Below are 24,658 nucleotides of genomic sequence, written 5' to 3' on the forward strand. Positions count from 1 at the left end.
TTCCTGGTCTTCCTTCTGCGATGTGCTGTGACCCAACGTCGCACAGCGCGAGATCAGAGCACACCAATGTCCTTACGCTGTGCACAGGTCACAGCACAGTGGGAGGAATCTGCAGGAGAAGACCAGGAAGCAGTGAGTACAGAGCCTGTACAGGGAGCCCTGCATTCACCGCTCCCTGGTCTTCCTGTACTAATGAGCGTTTCCATAATGGAAGCACTCGCATTGGCCCCATAGAATGCACTGACATCCCCCAATGTAGAAAAATAAGCACCTTATACAATACGTAAGAATATTATGAAAATATAAATCTTTTGATCAATAAATATGGTAAAGTAATTATAATGATTACAAATTAGTAGCGGCCTATTTAACCGTCTCCGGACCCCCTAACTCAGTATCACGGTCCGGAGGTGGCTGTCCCAGGCAGAGTCACGCGTCTACGCGTCATCTCGCGAGACGCGTGACTTCCTGTGAACGCGCGCATCGGAAGGTAAGAGAGTGTATCTACAGCCTGCCAGCGGCGATCGTTCGCTGGCAGGCTGTAGATGCGTTTTTTTTTTTGTTTTTTTTTTTGTTTTTTTTTTTGTTTTTTTTTTAACCCCTAACAGGTATATTAGACGCTGTTTTGATAACAGCGCCTCATATACCTGCTACCTGGTCCTCTGGTGGTCCCTTTTGCTTGGATCGACCACCAGAGGACACAGGTAGCTCTGTAAAGTAGCACCAAACACCACTACACTATACCCCCCCCTTGTCACTTATTAACCCCTTGTGAACCCCTGATCACCCCATATAGACTCCCTGATCACCCCCCTGTCAGGCTCCATTCAGACGTCCGTATGTGTTTTACGGATCCACACATCCATGGATCGGATCCGCAAAACGCATACGGACGTCTGAATGGAGCCTTACAGGGGGGTGATCAATGACAAGGGGGTGATCACCCCATATAGACTCCCTGATCACCCCCCTGTCATTGATCACCCCCCTGTAAGGCTCCATTCAGACATTTTTTTTGGCACAAGTTAGCGGAAATTGATTTTATTTATAATTTATTTATTTTTTTCTTACAAAGTCTCATATTCCACTAACTTGTGTCAAAAAAAAAAAAAATCTCACATGAACTCAACTCACCATACTCCTCATGGAATCCAAATGCGTAAAAATTTTTAGACATTTATATTCGACTTCTTCTCAAGATTTAGGGCCCCTAAAATGCCAGGGCAGTATAAATACCCCACATGTGACCCCATTTCGGAAAGAAGACGCCCCAAGGTATTCCGTGAGGGGCATATTGAGTCCATGAAAGATAGAAATTTTTGTCCCAAGTTAGCGGAAAGGGAGACTTTGTGAGAAAAAACAAAAAAAATCAATTTCCGCTAACTTGTGCCAAAAATAAATAAATTCGATGAACTCGCCATGCCCCTGATTGAATACCTTGGGGTGTCTTCTTTCCAAAATTGGGTCACATGTGGGGTATTTATACTGCCCTAGAATTTTAGGGGCCCGAAAGCGTGAGAGGAAGTCTGGGATCCAAATGTCTAAAAATTCCCTCCTAAAAGGAATTTGGGCCCCTTTGCGCATCTAGGCTGCAAAAAAGTGTCACACATGTGGTATCGCCGTACTCAGGAGAAGTTGGGGAATGTGTTTTGGGGTGTCATTTTACATATACCCATGCTGGGTGAGATAAATATCTTGGTCAAATGCCAACTTTGTATAAAAAAAATGGTAAAAGTTGTCTTTTGCCGAAATATGTCTCTCACCCAACATGGGTATATGTAAAATGACACCCCAAAACACATTCCCCAACTTCTCCCGAGTACGGCGATACCACATGTGTGCCACTTTTTTTTGCAGCCTAGGTGGGCAAAGGGGCCCACATTCCAAAGGGCACCTTTCGGCTTTCACCGGCCATTTTTTACAGATTTTGATTTCAAACTACTTCTCACGCATTTGGGCCCCTAAAATGCCAGGGCAGTATAACTACCCCACAAGTGACCCCATTTTGGAAAGAAGACACCCCAAGGTATTTCATGATGCGCATAGTGAGTTCATGGAAGTTTTTATTTTTTGTCACAAGTTGGTGGAATATGAGACTTTGTAAGGAAATAAAATAAAAAATAAAAATTCATCATTTTCCGCTAACTTGTGACAAAAAATAAAAACTTCTATGAACTCACTATGCCCATCAGCGAATACCTTAGGGTGTCTTCTTTCCGAAATGAGGTTATTTGTGGTTTTTTTCTACTGTCTGGGCATTGTAGAACCTCAGGAAACATGACAGGTGCTCAGAAATTGAGAGCTGCTTCAAAAAGCGGAAATTCAAATTTTTGTACCATAGTTTGTAAACGCTATAACTTTTACCCAAACCATTTTTTTTTTATCAAAGACATGTAAAACAATAAATTTAGGGGGAAATTTATATATAGTTGTAAATTTTACAACTGAAAGTGAAAAATATCCTTTTTTTGCAAAAATTTCATGAAATTTCGATGAATAACAAAAAAAAGTAAAAATGCCAGCAGCAATGAAATACCACCAAATGAAAGCTCTATTAGTGAGAAGAAAAGGAGGTAAAATTCATTCGGGTGGTAAGTTGCATGACCGAGCAATAAGCGGTGAAAGTAGTGTAGTGCAGAATTGTAAAAAGTGGTCTGGTCATTAAGGGTGTTTCAGCTAGGGGGGCTGAAGTGGTTAAAAAACAATCATGTGTAAAGGCTATGAACACATTAGGTGGGACAATTATTTTAATGATTGCCTTTTACTCATTTAGTTCTAAAAAATATTTTTTTTCAATTGGCCTTTAATAAAAATTTTGCTTTAGTCTGTCTACAGGGTACCTTGCTTTCAGTTTCACACCGAAACAGTCAAGTTGCTGCACTGACGGGTCGATGTATAGCCCTTATCTCTGAACTTCTGACATCTCATAAACACTCATTATAGCTAAATTCTTATCAAACTGAATGTTTATGAGCCAGGAGTTTAGAGATAAGGGCTCTTTATATAGCCGTGTGAGCAGCCCATAAAAAAGTAATCATTATTATAAGAAAAAGGGACATATTGTTACATCTATATGTATTGATTTATCATGATCATCAGTAGGGATCGACCGATATTGATTTTTTTTAGGGCCGATACCGATAATTTGTGAACTTTCAGGCCGATAGCCAATAATTTTTACCAATATTCCGGGAATTTTCATTTTTGGAAAAAAAATCCTACATAAATCTACTGAAAATTAATATGTTTATTGTTAACATGTATTTTTTTTTTATCTTTCTTTTTCATTTATACTTAATAATATTTTTATTTTATTTTTACTAACTTTTAGCCCCCTTATGAACTAGAACCCTTGTCCTATTCGCCCTGATAGATCTCTATCAGGGTGAATAGGAGCTCACACTGTCCCTGCTGCTCTGTGCTTTGTGCACACAGCAGCATGGAGCTTATCATGGCAGCCAGGGCTTCAATAGCCTCCTGGCTGCCATGGTAACCGATCGGAGCCCCAGGATTACACTGCTGGGCCTCCGATCGGAGGAGGAGGGGAAAGGGGATCCTGTGGCCACTGCCACCAATGATTAATACTGGGGGGGGGGGGGGGGGGGGGCTTGGGTGGGGGGCGCACGCCACCAATGTTTTTAATACTCGGGTGGGGGTGGGAGGCGCACTGCGCCACTAATGATTAATACTGGGGGGTTTGGGGGGGGGGGGGCGCACTGCGCCACCAACGAAGAGAAATCTCTCATTAATTCATATACAGAAGGCGGGAGCTGGCTGCAGAATCACATAGCCGGCTCCCGACCTCTATGAGCGGTAGCTGCGATCCGCGGCACCTGAGGGGTTAACTACCGCAGATCACAGCTATTGCTCATAGAGGTCGGGAGCCGGCTATGTGATTCTGCAGCCAGCTCCCGCCTCCTGTATATGAATGAATTAGTTATTTTCATTGGTGGCGCAGTGGCCACAGCCCCTCCCCTTCTCTTGTCCTCCTTCCTTTCATTGGCGGCAGCAGCAGCACAGGGGGGAGGGAGACACTGCTTCCTTCTCCCCTGTGCTGCTGAGGGAACGCGGAGAGCGCTGAGAGAGTGTTCCCAATACGTTATCGGAATATCTGCAAAATACATGCCGATACCGATAACGGTCAAAATCCTGAATATCGGCCGATAATCGGTCGATCCCTAATCATAAGAATAAGTAATATACACCTCCATATGCATTATGCTGTACAAACTGCTACATCACTATATAGATGGAGCTTCAATGGCCACTGAGAATGGCAATAATATTCTGATTAATTGGTTTTCCATAAAATTGAGATCTCATTTAGGACAATGGCCGCAAATCTGGCTACAGAGTAATAAGCTGGTGTTGTATAATTATACAGAAAGGTGATAAAACTTACTGAGTTAGCCTCTGGGTCTTTCTGTAATAAAAGTTAGTGGTCGTGCATATTTTACCACACTGTCATTTCTTTTGTAGGCATTTTTGAATTTGGCGCGGGATATCAAAGCAAAAATGGACAAGAAAATGGTAAGATAAAGGGGGAGATTTATCGTCATCATCCCCCCCCCCCCCCCCCAGCAAGTTTTCAACTCTGTGACTTTTTAACATCACTTGTGCAAAATGTTTTTCATAAGTGCCCTTTCTCCACCGCACTTGCCACTTTCCAGAAAAGGGGATGTGGTGGGGATGGGGCTAGAGGCCCCAGCATATTTGTCTTTGCTGGTCTATGATAAATTCCCCCCAAAGTGTTTATTGGACCTTGATGGGTGTTGCCATTTGAAAGCAGTCATAAATGTGCAGGAAAGTATATACCTATACATTGATGCTTTACTTGTTTACATATACTATATTGTTGCCTATTGACAATTGGTAGGTATTCTCATCTAAGAACAAGGCCCCACTACTTCATCCCATCTGGAAGCAGCAGCTAGAGCTGGTCTGGACTACAGAAACATGCGGACTGTGCTACATTATCTCCATAGCTGTCATACAAGTGAATAGTAGTTGGCTTGCTGAACTGTTTCTTTTGTTTCCACCACCTCTGTTTTCTAACACTGAGCCAGTTACTTACCCAGATACAGACGTTTTCTCCCAGTCCGAGCATTCTCACTTTATATACTAACCTTTTATGTGGTACAGTGTCAAATGCTTTGGAGAAGTTAAGATATATGACATCCATTGACTCATCCCAGTCCAGTCTAGAATGTACCTCCTCATAGAAACTGATTAGATTAATTTAACATCCCTCATAAATAGTGTTGAGCGAAGTTCAACTAAGAATCCCGTTATGGATTCTGCTACCACACACCATAACGGAATTCTATAATGGCATGCACCACTGAAGCCTATGAGAGGCATTATGTATTGCTTTCCGTCATAATAGAAGTCTATGGCCAGCATAGTTTTAGACTAAAGCAGGGGTGATGTCAGGGGATGAAGTGTATAGCTGGGTGTCGTCAGCATAGAGATGGTACTGAAAGCCACATCTACTGATCTCTGTCCGATGATAGCTGTGTAGAGAGAGAAGAGTAGAGGACCTAATACTGATCCCTGAGGAATGCCAACATCAAGAGGAAGAGTAGAAGAAGTAGAGCCAGTGGCCAGAGAGATAGGAAGAGAACAAGGAGAGAGCAGTGCCCTTAAGGCCAGTTGAGTGAACCATGGTGCGCTCTACGGTATCAAATGCTGCAGAGAGATCCAGAAGAAATTGTAGAGCATTATAGCCATTCCTTTTTGTTGTCAAAAGATTGTTAGACACTTTAGTAAGAACGGTTTCTGTAGAGGGGAGTGGGCGAAAAGCAGATTGTAAGGGGTCAAGAAGAGAGTTTGCAGAGAGAAAGCTTATTAAGTGAGAGTAGACTAGACGTTTAAGGCGTTTAGAAATGGAGGGGAGGTTAGAAACGTATTTTTTATTTTTTTTGTAGACTGAAAGATACCAGAAGAGACAGAAAGGTTAAATATTGTAGTGAGGTGAGTGATGATAGCTGGGGAGAGGGACTGAATAAGGTGTGAGCGAATAGGATCCCTGCTGCAGGTCGAGAAGAAGAGAGAATACTGGAGACTTCTTCATCTGTTATAGGGTCGAAAGAGGAGAGAGAACATATGGGAGGGAGGAGGATTTAAATTGGTTGGGGACTGGGAGATTATTTCCTTCAAGATATTGCCAATCTTATCTCTGAAGTAAGTGGCCATGTCATCAGTGCAGAGGTCAGTGACTGGTTCTGGAACTTAGAAGGGAATAAAGTGTCTGATTCGTTTTGGTTTATTTGAGAGTGAGGAGACGAGAGAGGTGAAGTACTTTTGTTTGGTAATGTTGATGGACAAATTGTAAGTTTTAAGCTTAAATTTAAAATGGAGGAAGTCTGCTGATATTTGTGATTTTCTCCAAAAGCATTCTGCACATCTGGAGACAAATTCGTTTTTTTTTTTTTGTGTTTGTGCCACGGTTGCTGTGTTCTGTGTTGGGAGGGTCAGATTTTGGAGCTGCTTCATCCAGGGTGGTTTTGAGGGTAGGGTTGTAATGATTGGCAGCCAGGTCTGGACAGGAGAGGGAAGGGATTGGGATGAGAGCTAACTCTAGGATGTCAATATGTTGCTGGCAGTTAATGGTGTGTAGGTTTCTACAAGTGTGAAAAGTAGTTTTGTCATGAGAAGAGTGAGAGGTCCTAATAATAAATGAAAGAAGATTGTGGTCCGGAAGTGGGAAGGAAGGGTTAGTAAACTTTGATACTGAGCAATGATGGAAGAATACTAGATCAAGTGTATTCCCCTGTTCGTGAGTGACAAAGAAAGTAAGTTGTGATAGACCAAGAGAAGAGGTTATAGAAAGAAAGTGAGAGGCTGATGGAGAGATAGGATCATCAATGGGGATATTAAAATCACCCATGATAATAGTTGGTGATTCAGAAGATAGGAAGTGAGGAAGCCAAGCAAAGTGATCCAGAAATTGGTGGGAGGAGCCTGGGGGACAATAGACAACTGGAACTCGCAGGGAGAATGGGCGGAAGAGTCTGATAGTATAGATTTCAAAAGAGTAGAATGTGAGAGAGGATACAGGGGGAATCGCCTGAAACGTGTACTGTGGAGAAAGTATGCCTGCTCCTCCACCATTCCTGTTATCAGGTCTGGGGTAGGAGAGAAATTAAGTCCACCATAGGATAAGGAGGCAGGGAAAGCAGTGTCTGAAGGTTGAAGCCAGGTTTCTGTAAGGGCCAGCAAGTTCAGAGAGTGTTAGAGGAAGAAGTCATGGATTGTGGGGAGTTTGTTACAAACCGACAGTGCGTTCTGGAGCGCACAGTTAAAAGAGAATAGAGAATTGTGTACAGCGAATATTAATACGATTTTTGTGGTTTCTGTGTGTGTGGCAGATGAGAAGCTTAAAGGGAACCTGTCACCGGGATTTTGTGTATGGAGCTGAGGACATGGGTTGCTAGATGGCCGCTAGCACATCCGCAATACCCAGTCCCCATAGCTCTGTGTGCTTTTATTGTGTAAAAAAACCAATTTGATACATATGCAAATTAACCTGAGATGAGTCCTGTCCCTGACTCATCTCAGGTTAATTTGCATATGTATCAAATAGTTTGTTTTTTTTACACAATAAAAGCACACAGAGCTATGGGGACTGGGTATTGCGGATGTGCTAGCGGCCATCTAGCAACCCATGTCCTCAGCTCCATACACAAAATCCCGGTGACAGGTTCCCTTTAAGTTGGCAATAGAGGAAGGGCGAGGGTTTGGTCTATGGTAGCGGAATCCATAACAAAATTTTTAGATAACCTGAACAAAAGTTCGCTCATCCTTAGTAATGTCTTTAGTTATTGACAAGAACTTGGTTTCAGACTCCCAGTCTGTATCTATGTAGTTGATGTCCCCCATAATATCAACCTCAGTATGTTTTGCCGCCTCGTCTATTTCCCTTTAGTAGTAGATTTTCTGTGTAATATTAGGCGGATTATTTTACTGTTGGTTTTCCCTCTATTATTTTTAACCACATTGACTTACACATTCATTAATCTCACTTATATCTTCCCAGAGTGTGTGTTGTTTACAGGACTTTACAGTGTTGGGTCCTCTATTATTTAATGTATTTATTAATGATATAGAGGACAGGATTAATAGCACCATTTCTATTTTTGCAGATGACACTAAGCTACAGTGCCTTGCAAAAGTATTCACCCCCTTGACTTTTTTCATATTTTGTTACATTACAAAACATGTTTTGTTAATCTGAATTTTATGTGATGGATCAGAACACAATAGTCTAAGTTGGTGAAGTTAAATGGGAAAAATATATAAATAAAACTATTGTTTAGAAATAGAAAACAGAAAATTGGCATATGTGTATGTATTCACCCCCTTTGTTAGGAAGCCCATAAAAAGCTCTGGTGCAACCAATTACCTTCAGAAGTCACATAATTAGTAAAATTATGTCCACCTGTATGCAATCTAAGTGTCACATGATCTGTCATTACATATACACACCTTTTTTGAAAGGCCCCAGAGGCTGCAACACCTAAGCAAGTGGCATCCCTAACCAAACACTGCCATGAAGACCAAGGAACTCCCCAAACAAGTAAGGGACAATGTTGTTGAGAAGTACAAGTCAGGGTTAGGTTATAAAAATAAAAAATATATCCAAATCTATCATAACCAAATGGAAAGAACATGGCACAACAGCAAACCTGCCAAGAGACAGCCGCCCACCAAAACTTACTGACCGGGCAAGGAGGGCATTAATCAGAGAGGCAGCCAGAGACCTAAGGTAACCCTGGAGGAGCTGCAGAGTTCCACAGCAGAGACTGGAGTATCTGTACATAGGACGATAATAAGCCGTACGCTCCATATAGTTGGGCTTTATGGCAGAGTGGCCAGAAGAAAGCCATTACTTTCAGCTAAAAACAAAAAGGCACGTTATGAATTTGCGTAAAGGCATGCGGAAGACTCCCAAAATGTATGAAGGAAGGTGCTCTGGTCTGATGAGAATAAAATGAACTTTTCAGCCATCAAAAAAAAAAAATTTGTCTGGCGCAAATCCAACACATCACATGACCCAAAGAACACCATCCCCACAGTGAAACATGGTGGTGGCAGCATCATGCTATGGGGATGGATTTCAGCAGCCGGGACTGAGAAACTGGTCAGAGTTGAGGGAAAGATGGATGGTGCTAAATACAGGGATATTCTTGAGCAAAACCTGTACCACTTTGTGCGTGATTTGAGGCTAGGACGGAGGTTCACCTTCCAGCAGGAAAATGACCCCAAACACACTGCTAAAGCAACACTTGAGTGGTTTAAGGGGAAACATGTAAATGTGTTGGAATGGCCTAGTCAAAGCCCAGCTTTTGATCCAATAGCAAATCTGTGGTCAGACTTAAAGATTGCTGTTCACAAGCGCAAACCATCCAACTTGAACGAGGTGGAGCAGTTTTGCAAGGAAGAATGGGCAAAAATCCGAGTGGTAAGATGTGGCAAGCTCATAGAGACTTATCCAAAGAGACTCGGAGCTGTGATTGCCGCAAAAGGTGTCTCTACAAAGTATTGACTTTATGGGGGTAAATAGTTATGCACATTGACTTTTTCTGTTATTTTGTCCTATTTGTTATTTGCTTCAGGCCGAATGCACACGGCCGTTGTTCAAGGCCGTGAGCGGTCCGTGGAACCGCGGCCTGAATTCCTGCTGAGAGCAGGAGCGCACGGCGTCACTGGTTGCTATGACGCCGTGCGCTCCCTGCTGCCGCCACAGTACAGTAATACACTGGTATGATCTATACCAGTTGATTACTGTATTGCGGCAGCAGGGAGCGCACGGCGTCATAGCAACCCATGACGCCGTGTGCTCCTGCTCTCAGCAGGAATCCAGGCCGCGGTTCCACGGACCGCTCACGGCCGTGAACAACGGCAGTGTGCATTCGGCTTCACAATTAGAAAAAAAAACATCTTCAAAGTTGTGTGCATGTTCTGTAAATTAAATTGTGCAAACACTCCATGTTAATTCCAGGTTGTGAGGTACCAAAATACGAAAAAAAGTCAAGGGGGTGAATACTTTTGCAAGGCACTGTATGTAGTATTGTACAGTCTATGGAAGATGTCCATAAACTACAAGTTGACTTGAACACTCTGAGTGATTGGGCATCAACTTGGCAAATGCACTTTAATGTGGATAAATGTAAAGTTATGCATCTTGGTAGTAATAATCTCTGTTCTTTATATGTCCTAGGTCAGTGTTGGCGAACCTATGGCACAGGTGCCAGAGGTGGCACTCAGAACCCTCTCTGTGGGCACCCCCACCCTGGAAAAAATCTATGGTGTACCAATATGCCTTAGACTTTTCCTGCCATTCATCAGCGCATTGCGAACTATGAACAGCGCAGGCAGTGCACTGAATGTAGGCAGGATATTATAGCTAAGTGATAAAGTACATGGAAGATATACTATATTGGACTGTAGTATTTATGTTAACTTAGAGGGTTTTGGGTTGTAGTTTGGGCACTCTGTCTCTAATAGGTTCGCCATCACTGTCCTAGGTGATGTAACACTGGGGGAGTCACTTATAGAGAAGATTTTGGGTTTCCTTGTAGATCATAGATTGAATAACAGTATACAATGTCAATCAGCTGCAGTACAGAGAGGAGCAACTAAACTGATAAGGGGCATGGAGGGTCTTGGTTATGAAGAAAGATTAAAAGAATTACATTTATTTACTCTTGAGAAGAGACGTCTAAGGGGGGGACATGATTAACCTGTACAACTATATAAATGGCCCATACAAAAAATACGGTAAAACAAAAACAGTTCCATGTAAAATGCCCTCAAAAGACAAGGGGGCACTGCCTGGAGAAGAAAAAGTTTAAGTCTCCAGAAGCGTCAAAGCTTCTTTACTATAAGAACTGTGAATCTGTGGAATAGACTTCCTCAGGACATGGTCACAGCAGGAACAGTGGACAGTTTTTTTTAAAAAGGCTTTAGATGAATTCTGAAAAGTAAACTAAACAACATTAATGCTTATGAAATGTGTACAAATCTGAGTCTCTCTTCCTTCTGGGATTCGCATCCCCAGCTATCCCTTGGTTGAACTTGATGGACTTATGTATTTTATTCAACCGTATTAACTATGTAACATAAAGGCAACCCCCTCTACCTTTCTGTTTTCATGTGATCCTTTGTAAAGAGACTATAACTCTGTACGTTAATAGTCCAGTCATAGCTATCCTCCATCCATCATCCATGGATCAGTTATCCACACTATATCGTAGTTCTCCTCAAACAAACCCCTCCTTCTTGCACTAGTTCTGGTTTACCTACCTGATTTTCCACTGCATTTTTGGTATTGAAGAGAGTACTACCTTTGAGTATCTTGCTTGTAGCAGTGCCATCCCAGAACTGACATCCCCCTTATCTGCCAACTTTGGGATGTGTCAGATCAAGACTAGCCTCCCTGGCATACCTTCCTCTACCCCACCTTCTAATTGTTACTCGGCTAGCTGCCTCACTTTCCTGCTTCTCCATTCTACCACCCTCCCCTTATCTACCCCAGTGAGTGTCTGCTTAGTGAGCAGCAAACTCCTTTTCATATTGTCAAGGAATCTCACTGTGGCAATCCGCTCAATTAGATGCAGAATTCAGACTTCCAAATGTGCCATTTGCTCACATTTTACACAGCAGTATGCACCCTCAAATGGCTGCTCCAGGACTGCATACATTGCACAGGACAGCGTTGCCAGTCATGGAGCACATATTTGCTAATGGGGATTACACCAGAAAAAAAACAAGCTAAATTATACAGTGCTGATAAATGAATAAGTGCAGTCCCCCCTAAAATCCCTGAATCTAAAGTCATGTAATCTCTATTCACGCAATTAAGACAAAACATACACTTGGGATCTAAACACACTCGCATGCTTCCAAACTCACTTTTTCAGTCTTCACGGCACTAAAGAGCTGTCTCATCCTCCTCCTACTTGTCAGGGATTATGATCCTGAATCTCTGTAGGAATGGAGTTTATGAGGAGACATGATGTATAGAGAGGAGGTGGGGATGTGGCTAATGAGTGAAAGAATATCATCCTTCTCGCTATGCACCGTGATTCCTTTCTGTGTCCCCGAAGACAGACGTCTGGAGAACGTGTCAATGACAGATGCAGAATTATGTCAGAAACAGTTCTATTTATTGTTCGTCGTACAGGGCCTTATATACTTTCAAACATACATACAAGAATAGCTTGAGATCTTATTACAATAATAGCAGTACCTTATACAGAAAGAAAGGCATCTCTCATTATAATAAATGCTGACTAGAAACTTCTCCTTATAAAGACAGGAGGTAAATGTATACATAGTCACCCTTCAATATGATGTCACCCAACCTCTTGTCCTTCATACAGATCACACAGCTAATTCTGTTTAACCCTTCAATGAGCAGCCACACTTGTATGTAGTCTCCATTACCACAGTCTATCCTGTCTGTCCTCTCTGTACTTTGAATCCTCATGAACTCCATTTCTACAGAAATTCATATGAAGATCTTATCAGCTGTATTAATATAATCCCTGACAAATGGGAGAGGAGGATGACGGTTTGGTGTTGTGAAGTTACTTGTCCTTCTGTGTACTAATAGCATGGCGGCAATTTTATTTCCCCTGATGATCGCTCCCTACACAAAGCAAACTGATGAAAGGTATTTGGGAATATATTTATAATAAAGTAAAGTAATATTTAAGTATTTTCATTTTCTTAATTCCCGGAGAACCCCTTTAAGACAAAACACACTTTGGATCAGAACGCCATTGCACTCAACCAGTCTGCAGATTTTTCTTCTCTGGATTCAACAGGATGTGCCATAAATGTTTGAGATGGGAATAACCCTTTAAGTCTTTTGAATATATTGTGGATCCCAGTACAGCTTCAAGAGCTAAAGTGCACCTCAATATACATGATATGACATTATTATTTTATTTTACATAAGGAAATTTCCCCATTAAAGGTGGCTTTATAGAACAACTTGTATAGCAAAAAATTGGATGTATCCACCGTGACCAGAGATTGCATTATTTAACTTGTTCATTTCTTTCAGGAGGGAAATAGTTCTCAAGGCAGTAACCAAGGAGTCAAAATTACCCAAGAACAGCAAAAGAAGAGCAGTTTCTTCCGATGTGTTCTTCTGTGAGGGACATTGCCTTAAAGGAGTACTTCGCTCCATCAAACTGGACTGTGCCTCTATTTGATTCCCCATCAACACAGACCTAGATCCTTAAAGCACCAGCTCTGCCAAACTTTGGCTACCTTAAAAAAAAAAAAGTGACAAGCTACCTTAGTAACTGTTTCACCTAATGGTTCTGGAACATGTTCTAAGTTTGTACATTTCTTCATCAATATAATTATTATTACTTTTTTGGTTGTTGGAGTTGCATGCTGGGCAATCTTCTTTATTTACTACTCATGGCCCAGTGTTTGTAATTCTAGGCTTTCCTACAGAGCCATATCTCCTCCATGTCTCCTTGACTGACCTCAATATGTGGTGTTCCCTTAAATTAGGGAACATGCACATTATAACACACAGGCAGAAACAGATGTTTGGATATATTACTTTATTACAAACGTATATATGTGGATGTATAAATGTGCACCTTCCACTTGCATTCCAAAGTGAGTCTTCCATGTGAAATCTAATGGTGAAACCAAAATCATTTTGTTTTGCTTTACTTTCAAGCTACTTAGATTTGTGTAATTTATGTTTAGTTCTGCTCTCCAAAGGTTACATTCTACGACATGCTGCAAATGTCCTATGGTTCACACTTTCGCATAGATTTACATTGATTCTATATATTATGAGATTTCCACCTATAACTCAAAATGTTGTAGAAGAGAAGCTACAGTGATGACATATTTAAGCTAGTTTCACATATGATGCAAGAGATCTAGCAGGCTGTATCAGCAGAGAACAGGCTGCCGGAGTGCTCTGGATCCGGCATTGCCGGGCAGTGCCGGAATGCCTGACTGACCCTATAATGGGATCTGGCGACTGCTACTCGGCAAATACGCAGAGAATTGTTCTTTGTCTAGCCGATTGTCTGCATATTTGCTGGATAGCAACTGGATTCTATTATAGTTAATGGGGCTGGCAGGCTTTCCGGTACCGTCTGGCAATTTCTCATCCAGAGAGTTCCAGCAGGCTATTCTATGCCAGAACAGCCTGCTGGATCTCTTGCCGCATATGTGAAAATAGCCTTAGTTAATAATGATTCCACCTACAGAGATATTGGTATTATGTTGGTTGTCACTTAGTTGTCATTTACAAGCAACGCCAAATTTTCGTCTTGGATCATGTGGTCAGTTTTGCAAAAGTGGCTACTGCAATGGAGTAGAACAAAGCTAAAAGCGCTTGTAATTGAGAAACTTTTGGCTGCTGTTCTAGCTTCTGATTTTGGCCATTCATATGTTTTAGTTGGAAATTCTCTGTGATAAGTTTTATATGAATTTATTAAAAGTCAGCATTTATAGACTCTCGTGTACACGACCATTTGTATTTTGTGGTCCGAAAATTGTGGATCTGCAAAATACAGATACTCCCTGTGTTGCATCAACTTTTTTTGCGGACCCATTGACTTCAATGAACGGCAAAGTATAGGAAATATATATTTTTGTGGGAAGGACACACAGATTTGGAAAGCACACGGATCATATGGGTGCTTTCCGCAAAAAGATAGACTGTGTCCACAAAATGCAGACCACAGACCCACTGAAGTCAATGGGGAACATCTATCAAAACTGGTGTAAAGGAAATCTGGCTTAGTTGCCAATAGCACTCAATCAAATTTCACTTTTCATTTCCAAAGGAGTTTGGAAAAATGAAAGCAGAAATTTGATTGGTTGGTATGGACAACTAAGCCAGTTTTCCTTTGCACCAGTTCTGACAGCACACGGACCGCATCTGTATTTTGTGGATCCTCAATTTGAGAACCACAAAACAGACAGTCGTGTGCATGAGGCCTTGGTTCCTAATGCACAACGTAAATCTGTTCTCTAAAGAGTAAAGTGATTCTTCCTACACGTCTGCTGTAAAAGCCATCCTGTGTGGAATTTCTAGACCTAGTAAGAGATGGCTGCCGTAAATGTCTGTGATCTCACAATATTCAGTTCTCATATGGTTTATCCATCTTGAGATCTTACGTTATTTAAAGGGATATTCTGGTTGTTAGAAGTTATCCCCTATCCACAGGTCCCCACCGATCATGAGGGCCCTGTATCCCCTACGGCCCCCCTTAAAATGAACGGAGCAGGCCGTCGCACATGCATGTCCCCGTTCCATTAATTTCTATGGGAGTTCCGGAGACAGAGTACATCGTTTGGCTATCTCCGGAACTCCATCAGACGTGAATGGAGTGGCTGCACGCATGTGCAACCAACTGCTTTGTTCATTTTAAGGGGGCTGCAGGGGTTATGGGGTCCCCGTTCTTGTGATTGTTGGGGGTCCCCACGGTAGGACCTCCACCGATCTAATAGCTATAACTTCTAACAACCAGAATACCTCTTTAATGACTGATTAATTGACTGTACAAGATTCTAGAATCTCTATCCCCCTTTTTACCTCAGTGACCATTTTGCTGAAAGCCGCCTGCAAGAAACAGCCATTTATGGTAGCTATCCTGACAGCCGTATTCCAAGGAGCAGAATTACTATCTTTTGCAGTCTTTCTTTGGTCATATACCAAAGGATAGTCAAAATATTATAACGTTGGAAATGATCAACTCTAACAATATCTCCACACAGTGGTTATTTCTGAGATACGCCAGCCTTTTCCTTTAATGTGGCTCAATGGTGACTTCTCTACTGAACTCAGGAAGTCTTCTCCTTTTAAGTTTTAGGAGAGATCCTACATTCCTGCATGAGTAGCTCTGATATTTTTTCATTTTATGACCTGAAAAATGACAGTTTTCATTCCTACGCATCCATATTTAAAAGCTTTATTTTTGCAATTCTATTTGCCTTTTCTATAGAAATGTAATGCAGGTGTAAAGCATGACTGTGCATGAAACCAATGACCTCTCCACCCTGTCTTTGAGTACTACATGATGACACATCTATGTCATATCTTTGATACAGAATAACAGCTTATTTTATACATTTCATTTTAAAGGGATTTTCTGCGATTAAAATATTGAAGACCATCTCAGATGATCAGGCTCAAGCGATCAATATTCGGTGGTCTGACACTCTGCACCCCCACCAGTCAGCAGTGGTGCTCGGGCAAGCACCGTACTGTAGCTGTTTTGTTGGTTACATTGCTCCATATACCTGAGTGCTTTACATTTAGCAGCTGTGCTGGGTGTTGCAGCTTTTTACAGTTCACTTGAATGGGAAAAAGCAGAAATGGCACAGCCAGTACTAAATGCACAGTATGCTGGTGCACGGAGCAGTGTAAACAGTGAGAAGGCCTGCAGCCTCTTCAAGGGCTACTACAAGTCAGACCTCCACCAATTGGATGTGCCATCAGTGTTGTAATCGCAGTAAACCCTTTTAAAGAAAGATATGGGGGATGTGATTATTATTGATGTCATATGCTGTATACATTGTATGACCGAAGAGTGGATTTGGTTGATTTACAGTCCTTCACGTAAGGCAATTTTGCTCCTAATTCATGAAACAATCCCTGGTTGTTACAAAACCAAGCACAAATAAATTGTAAAGCACATCCTGTTATATATGCATATGTTGCTTTGTGTAACCCTGTAATTTCATCCACCGTTCACCAGTACTGACTGATTCCATCCTTGAGACAGACAGCTGTACAGGATGAGTTGGAACACCATGCTCCTTTTTGCTGTCTCATACCGTACCTGGTTATTGCAACAATAATTGCCCTGTACTGAGTGATTGTACTGTCCTAGAATCTCCACTAAGTACAGTGGTGTAACATGAATTATACATATGATAACAAGTTGTGATGTACTCATGGGCTGGGCATGATGTGACACAAGTCCTAGTCTGCCTCTAGCCTTCACCTTTTCTGAGTCGCTTCTCTAGATACAGTATGTTCATAATTATTATGACAGAGCAGATTGTGAGTGTTGTCAAGCTCTCCGTCTATTTATCATCCCTTGCTGATGCAGCCATAAGGTGAATATTCTTAGTTTTTGAGGGGCCTAGTTATTATTATTATTATTGCAAGTCAATCGCAGATTAGTAGCTTTGTGAGAAAGGGACGAGTGTTGTTGGCCCCCAAACTGTAAGAAAGAAAACCAATGACAGTGTGACTACAGTAATAAGGGGCATAATAATTAGTAACGTCTAGTTTGTAGAAGGAGCTTCTGGCATCATCCTCAGATACAGGAATCTTTCAATGCTGCTTCTGCCCGACACAAGGTCTGGGAGCAGGATATCCTGCATCATTGGAGGTAAACTCTTTAAGGCTTTTTCTCAGAGGAAATAATGAGCATTGTACATTATTGTACAGGTTACATGTACGGATTATTTGTCAGCATGATCCGAGCGTTTTCTTACACTTTTGTACCCCATTTATTGTCAGAAGAAGCGATGTGTAATCATATGTGTGTAAAGTACCAATGTATATGGTCCCAAGACAATCAGTGATATTAGTCAGCAGCCAGTCCTTTTGGATGCTGATTAGGGCTGTTATATGATGCAAGTTGTTGTCCACATCTCCTGATGACAAGTTGATAAAAGTGGTCCAGCTGCTTGGACCTTAGATATCAACTGTTATTGCCAAAGGCAAATGACCACCTGTGGAGCTTTGTACGATATCATTAAAAGTCAGTGGGTGTCAATGTAATACAAAGATGCACCAGTTGCACCCTGCTATTGCTAGAATAGAGATTTCCCCAACATAGTAATGTGATGGGAAACTTCTAGGATACGTCATCACTTGAGGGCCTTTTACACTGGTCAGTAATGGAGAACAAGCGTTTGTTCAGCTGATCATTGACCTGTCTAAACACTCCACCGATCGGGCAACAAACGAGCAAATGCTTCCTGCCAGCAAATCAGTTATTTAATCCTCGGGCAGCCCATCGCCCTTTGTACGCAGGGCATGTGCTGCCAACATGATGTAAGGTGTGTGGGGGACAAATCAAATCATAGCAATGTTTGGTCATGCCCCTTTCATTTTCGATGGACCTGTGTAAAGGCTCTTAAAACTAGTGCCAATCAACTTATTTTAGCATTGATCTGCACTCATTTTGGCCCTGTACCAACCATGTAAAAGTACCCTTGTTGATGGTTTAGGGTCTAATTCCCTGAATCCTTAGAATAAAGCTATTTATATGTGCTGGCTCATGCACAGTGGCACTCCTAGCCCCCACCCAAATGGGGCTGTGCAGCAGCTTCCACCTCAGCAGGTGCCCTTTAAATTCACCGTGTATGAGTTTTTGCCTTCAAGAGAACCTGTCACCATGAAATGCAGTGATCAGGAGAAATGAACAGATTGATATATAGCTTTCTGGGAAAAGATTCAGTAAAACTTGAATTTTATACATTAAGATCTCAGCATTACCTGTGCTTGGTACATCAAGTGGGCAGTCTTTGACCAACTGGGCAGTGACTGAGAGCCTTCCCTCTATAACTGTGTATACATAAATAGCTGTCAGTCACTGATACAATTGTCCACTTAGGCTACTAATAGGCACGTGTAGTAAATGGCAGCACTATTCGATTCAAGGGCACTGGAGGATTGAGGTAGAGAGTTTATTGCAGCAAGAACTACGTGTTATGGGGCCTAATTGACGCCTGCTTCCAGTGCCCTTGAATCAAGCAGCGCTGCCATTCACTACACCTGCCTATAGTTACCGCAGCAGGCCCAGCCTTGGACCAGACAGCGCATGCGGCAGCCTGCCAAGGGCTCCTTTAAGAGTGTTCAAGAGCGCTGTGCCTCCAGCACAACACCATAGGTAAGCATTTAAATGGCATTTTATGTCCTAGTATGTGACGATGCTATCCATTTACGCTTCTTTCTTCCCCGTATCACTTGGGCTACTGAGAGGAGAGACGGAAATGTATAAGTTACAAGTTTTGTTGAATCTTCCCCCCCCCCCCCCCCCAAAAAAAAATATCAATCTGCTTAGCTCCTCCTGCTCTATAATATGCTGTCTGCAGCTTACATTGCTTTTTAATGGTTACATCTTTCTTTTAAGTCCTCAGATAACGTTAAATGTATTCCTCCTTGGACCTACTTAGTCAACCCAGTTATCAAATTGCAGGGTGTTTCAAGTTCACACGCTGCCGATTTTGTGGCAGAGAATTCTGCGACTAAAAAAATCTGTTCCATTCACCCTAATGGAGCTTGTGCTTGCTGCCCAATTCAAATAAATGTAACTGATTTTCAGTTGCAGAATTTCGGCCACGTGTGAAGGCACCCTCAGTCTAGTTGAGGGAGATTCATCCCCTTGAGATTTGGCAGTCATTTCCAAAATTATTTATTCAGCTTTTTTTGATGGCTTAGAACTGACATAGTTTACAGGTAGCATAAGGCAGAAAACACAGGTATTTTGTGGTGTTCTGCAATTTAGCGTTCTCAGTGTCATTTTTTGCACCTGCTTTCTTGGTTCGATTGTTGCTTTAAAAAACAGGGCAATATGATATGCATGACATTTTTTGCCCACTGATGTTTTTTTTTTTTTTTTCTAAACGCAGGATGTTGATTGTTTTGGCTTTTGTGGTCATTTAGTTCTCTATGTGGGAAAAATGCCATTAAAAAAACACCATCCACACCATTTTCTTGGAGGGGAAACGTCAGTAAAAATGAGCCATAAAAACCTCTTGCAGTATGAAACAAAACAAGTGGATTCTCTGGCTTTTTTTTTGTTAGTGAGCAAAAATACTCAGAGCAAAATCATGCGTGTAGGGGTCCATTTAGATTGTACAAATTAGTTTGTATCAAATCTTCGTGTTTATCATGTTTCTATGTGCAATGACCTCTTATGTGTTTCACAGATAACATGGCCTGTCTAATTAGTTGAGTGCAATTTAGTATTTTTTTGTCTAATTTTGTTTTGCTTTGATTTACATAAAACACCTAAGCATACAGTCTCTTTTCCAGATCAGGGTACTTTCACACTAGCGTTATTCTTTTCCGGTATTGAAATCCAGTAAAGGGTCTCAATACCGGAAAATAACACTTCCGTTTTGTCCCAATGCTTCTGAATTGTTCAGTATGCATCAGGATGTCTTCCGTTCCGTCCCTTGTACGGTATTTGACCGGAGAAAATACTGCAGCTTGCTGCAGTAATTTTTCCGGCCAAAATTCCAGAACACTACCGCACTTGCCGTGTTTCCATTGAAATGTATTAATGCCGGATCCGGTACCAAGTGTTCCAGAAATTTCCGCATCGCCAGATCTGACTTTCCGGTCTGCGCATGCGCAGTTCTTTCTAGCTTTGAAAAAACGAAATACTGGATGCATTATTCTGGATGATAACAGAAAGATGGATCCGGTATTTTAATGAATAAGTCTAACGGATCCGGAAAAAAAGATATCAGTTTGCATACGGATTTACGGATCCGGCAGTCAGTTCCGGCAAATGAACTGCCTGCCGGATTCTAACAACGCTAGTGTGAAAGTACCCTTAGATGTTTACAATGATACTTTTCTGTGAAGAGCTAGAGAATAGCACAGACCAGAAGACTGATGCTTTCCGTAGCGTTTCTGAATTGGTTCTTCTTCTTATTCCATTGATTAGGACATATGCATCAGACACGTCTGGCTGGACATCTGTAATAACTTGCTTTGTTTACAATGACAACTGCACTTCAGGAAAGAATACAGATTAAAGCTTATTTTAAAGTTACACTCGACTCTGTGGTTAATATGAATGTCACATTGAGCATGGTATCAGAGCTGCAGGCAGCATGTTATAGAGCAGGAGGAGCTGAGCAGATTGATAGTTTTGTGTGAAAAGATTCAGTATAACTTGTAATTTATTCACTTAAACGGGTATTCTAGTTGTTTTAAAGTTATCCCCTATGCAGAATATAACTATTCGGTGGGGGTGCTACCGCTAGGACCCTCACCGATCATGAGAATGGGGGTTCCCGTACCCCCTGCAGCCCCCCTGAAATAAACTGTGCTGCTGCTCCATGTATTTCTATGGGAATTCTGGAGAGAGCCAAGTGTAGCTGATCAGGCAGTCCAGCGGTTGCCAACAGAAGACATGACACACTTCATTCTTGTATTTATTAGGAAATCTATAGCATATACAGTAAGATGAGTCATCTCAATAAGTTAATAGCATAGTAGTAGACATCAGAAATAAATATCTGTGCTGCACACACAGTACTATATGCCCCACTACATGTTCTTCACACAGCGCTACAAGGGCTTATCCAGTTAGCATCTTCATGCCCTATATTCATAGCTTCTTCCATTTTGTGACATTTTAACAGTGGTTAGATATGGCTGAAATATCTTTTTCCTGCTTCTAAGAAATGTGCTATTATTAACTTAGTGAGGCAACTCTCTTCCTACTGATTTTTAAGAAATGCCAAAATTTCAGTCACCAAGATTGACGTTTGCCATGATGATTCAGTATACATTGGGACCAAGTTCTCATTATGTGCACCATCTCCCCTACAGAGTGAGGTCTATTGCTATTTCAGAAGCAGATAGTCAGCTAAGCAATTTGGTATTGTTCAGCAAAGTCAAGGGTTTGGCAACAGTGGACAAGCTGTGTATGTACTCTATGTAGCACATAGGGGTAATGGAGGAGAGTACTAAAATGAAATGGACTCTCTGCCTCAAAGTGCATTAAACTCAACGCTAAGTAAAATGCTTACTTTTCTGAGTTGTGCAAATACAAGAACTCTCATGACAGCCTCTTTCACACTTGCGTTGTCCGGATCCGGCGTGTACTCCACTTACCGGAATTACACGCCGGATCCGGAAAAACGCAAGTGAACTGAAAGCATTTAAAGACGGATCCGTCGTCAAAATGCTTTCAGTGTTACTATGGCACCCAGGACGCTATTAAAGTCCTGGTTGCCATAGTAGTAGGGGGGAGCGGTATACTTACAGTCCGTCCGGCTCCCGGGGCGCTCCAGAACGACGTCAGAGCGCCCCATGCGCATGGATGACGTGCCATGCGAACACGTCATCCATGCGCCTGGGGCGCCCTGACGTCACTCTGAAGCGCCCCGGGAGCCGCACGGACAGTAAGTATACTGCTCCCCGCTCCCCACTACACTACCATGGCTGCCAGGACTTTAGCGTCCCGGCAGCCTTGGTAACCATTCAGAAAAAGCTAAACGTCGGATCCGGCAATGCGCCGAAACGACGTTTAGCTTAAGGCCGGATCCGGATCAATGCCTTTCAATGGGCATTCATTACGGATCCGGCCTTGCGGCAAGTGTTCAGGATTTTTGGCCGGAGCAAAAAGCGCAGCATGCTGCGCTATTTTCTCTGGCCAAAAAACGTTCCGGTCCTGAACTGAAGACATCCTGATGCATCCTGAACTGATTTCTCTCCATTCAGAATGCTTTAGGATAAAACTGATCAGGATTCTTCCGGCATAGAGCCCCGACGACAGAACTCTATGCCGGAAGACAATAACGCAGATGTGAAAGAGCTAATACAGTCAGCCGATGCCTCTATTTCCAGACCTACAATGGACTCACGTCAGCGCAATATTCCCAAGATCGCAAGGGGCTGAATGTGGGCACTGATGACTGGAAATGTCAGGGAGACCAAGAGTGCAGAGAAGATATTTATTGGCTATATTCTGGCTATGCATTTTGGCACTTAAGCAGTTTTAACTGGTTAAAAACATTTTAAAAGCCTACAAGGGAAAAATACCCACAAAAATAAAGGGACCTCTCAGGAGGGCCCACCGATGATAAGGGTATTACACTAAGCTCTGATTGCCATATATAGTGTAAATAAAATTCTTGCAAAGACTCATATCAAATGCTGCAAACTATGTAAATATGATTCGGAAAGTGCACTGTAAACCATGAAGTGCTCTATGTATGTCAGGTAAAACCATACAGTACTGTGGGAAAATGCTGCAAAGTAAGTGTTACTAGTTTATTTTTTATCAATTAAAAATGCAAAGTGAATGAACAAAATGTAAATCAAATCAATACTTCAAAATTCTTCTAGGTACACTTGCACACAGCTTAAACATTTTGGAGAACTAACCCCAGAACTTCTGTGGATGTAGGTTTGCTCAAATCCTTCTGCCTCTACAAGTCATCCCAGACAGATTTGATGATGGTGAGATCATGTCTCTGTGGGGGCCATATCATCACTTCCAGAACCCCTTGTTCTACTTTGTGTTGAAGATAACGCTGGCTGTATGTTTGGGGTCGTTGTCCTGCCACAGAAATTTTTTTGAGCCAGACACCTCAATGACGGTATTGCATGATGGACAAATATCTACCTATATGTCTCAGCATTGAGGGCACCATTAAAGGGCTTCTGTCACAAGTTTCAAAGCATTAGAACAGGCTGACCTAGACCTGCGCGCTGGTCAGCAGAATTGATCTGTATCAGTCCCATACCCAATATGTTAGAGAAAGAGTTGGTCGACACTCCTAGTCGCTGGGGGTGGTGCTCAGTGATTTTATTACATGACACGGAGGCTCATATTGCTATCTCTTTCTTTACTTAAAATCATAGCAGCAAAGAACAAACGTTTCAATGAAAATGAAACCATGGCAACCAACTCCTCCCCACTATGCCAGTATAACAGTCCTGAACTCTGTCAACTCCTCCTCTTTCTTTGCTGCTCTTCCCCAGATAAGTACAGTTTTGTCCTTCTCATATCTGTGGGCAGAGTTTATTGTGTTTTAGATCTTTGTACCGAGTATAGTTGTTTCAGGTACTGATTTTATAGTATTGTGGGTTACATTCTGTGTTCGGGGTGTTCTTCACCCCTCTCTGTGGGGTCTTAGGTGTTTTATTTTCCCCTGGTTTTCCTTTCAGGTTTTCCTTGCAGGGTTCTTTCCCTTTCGGTTTGATTCGGTTTCCGCCTGGTTTTTTCCCCTTCCTTATTCCCCTTCCTTTTTCCCTCTTACTCCGTCCCAGTCCATAGAATTCTTGGGCTTCACTATCAATTCGTCCACGGAGACCCTCAGTCTCCCATCCTCCAAAGTGCGGGCCATCCGCAAGGAGCTTCTTCACACCCTCTCTCTTTCGCAGGTTTCCCTTCGTCACCTGGCTCGTATCATAGGTCTCCTCTCTTCGGCCATCCAGGCGGTGTTTCCTGCTCCCCTACATTATCGGTGCATGCAGCGGCTCAAGATTGCCCACCTCCAGTCGGGAACATCTTATGCAGACTTAATCACCTTGGACGAGGACACCAGAGACGAGTTGACGTGGTGGATCCACAACTTGGAAGTGTGGAACAGGAGGGCGATATTTGGCTCCCGTCCAGATATCACAATAGAGTCGGATGCCAGCCTCCTCGGATGGGGGGCTTACTGCAACGGAGTGACTACCGGAGGTCGTTGGTCGAAGGAAGAGTCTGGTCTTCATATCAACGCCTTGGAGCTGCTGGCGGGGTCTTTTGCGGTTCGCAGTTTCGCGAACGAACTGACCAGATCTTGCATCAGACTGCGGATGGACAACATCTCTGCACTCCGGTATGTCAATGCCATGGGAGGCACGCATTCCATGACTTTATCCCGCTTAGCGCGGGATTTCTGGACG

The 24,658-nt window shown here is 42.4% G+C and overlaps 1 protein-coding gene across 2 annotated transcripts in view; it reads left to right on the forward strand.

The window, feature by feature from the left end:
- RAB8A (RAB8A, member RAS oncogene family) overlaps positions 1–14,647 on the forward strand; it is a 55,438-nt gene extending 40,791 nt beyond the window's left edge. Inside the window, exons 7-9 of one of the 2 annotated variants that reach the window (XR_006386822.1) lie at positions 4,480–4,530; positions 12,511–12,679; positions 13,076–14,647. Coding sequence is in view for 1 of the 2 variants with exons in the window: in XM_044268828.1 (XP_044124763.1) it covers positions 4,480–4,530; positions 13,076–13,168 (144 nt within the window). In the remaining variant the exon portion in view is untranslated. The remainder of the gene's footprint in view (positions 1–4,479; positions 4,531–12,510; positions 12,680–13,075) is intronic. The other variant, XM_044268828.1, reaches the window with a different exon arrangement.
- The last annotated feature ends 10,011 nt before the right edge of the window (positions 14,648–24,658 follow it).

The sequence above is a fragment of the Bufo gargarizans genome, chromosome 1 (assembly GCF_014858855.1).
Source record: "Bufo gargarizans isolate SCDJY-AF-19 chromosome 1, ASM1485885v1, whole genome shotgun sequence".
Classification (NCBI taxonomy): domain Eukaryota; kingdom Metazoa; phylum Chordata; class Amphibia; order Anura; family Bufonidae; genus Bufo; species Bufo gargarizans.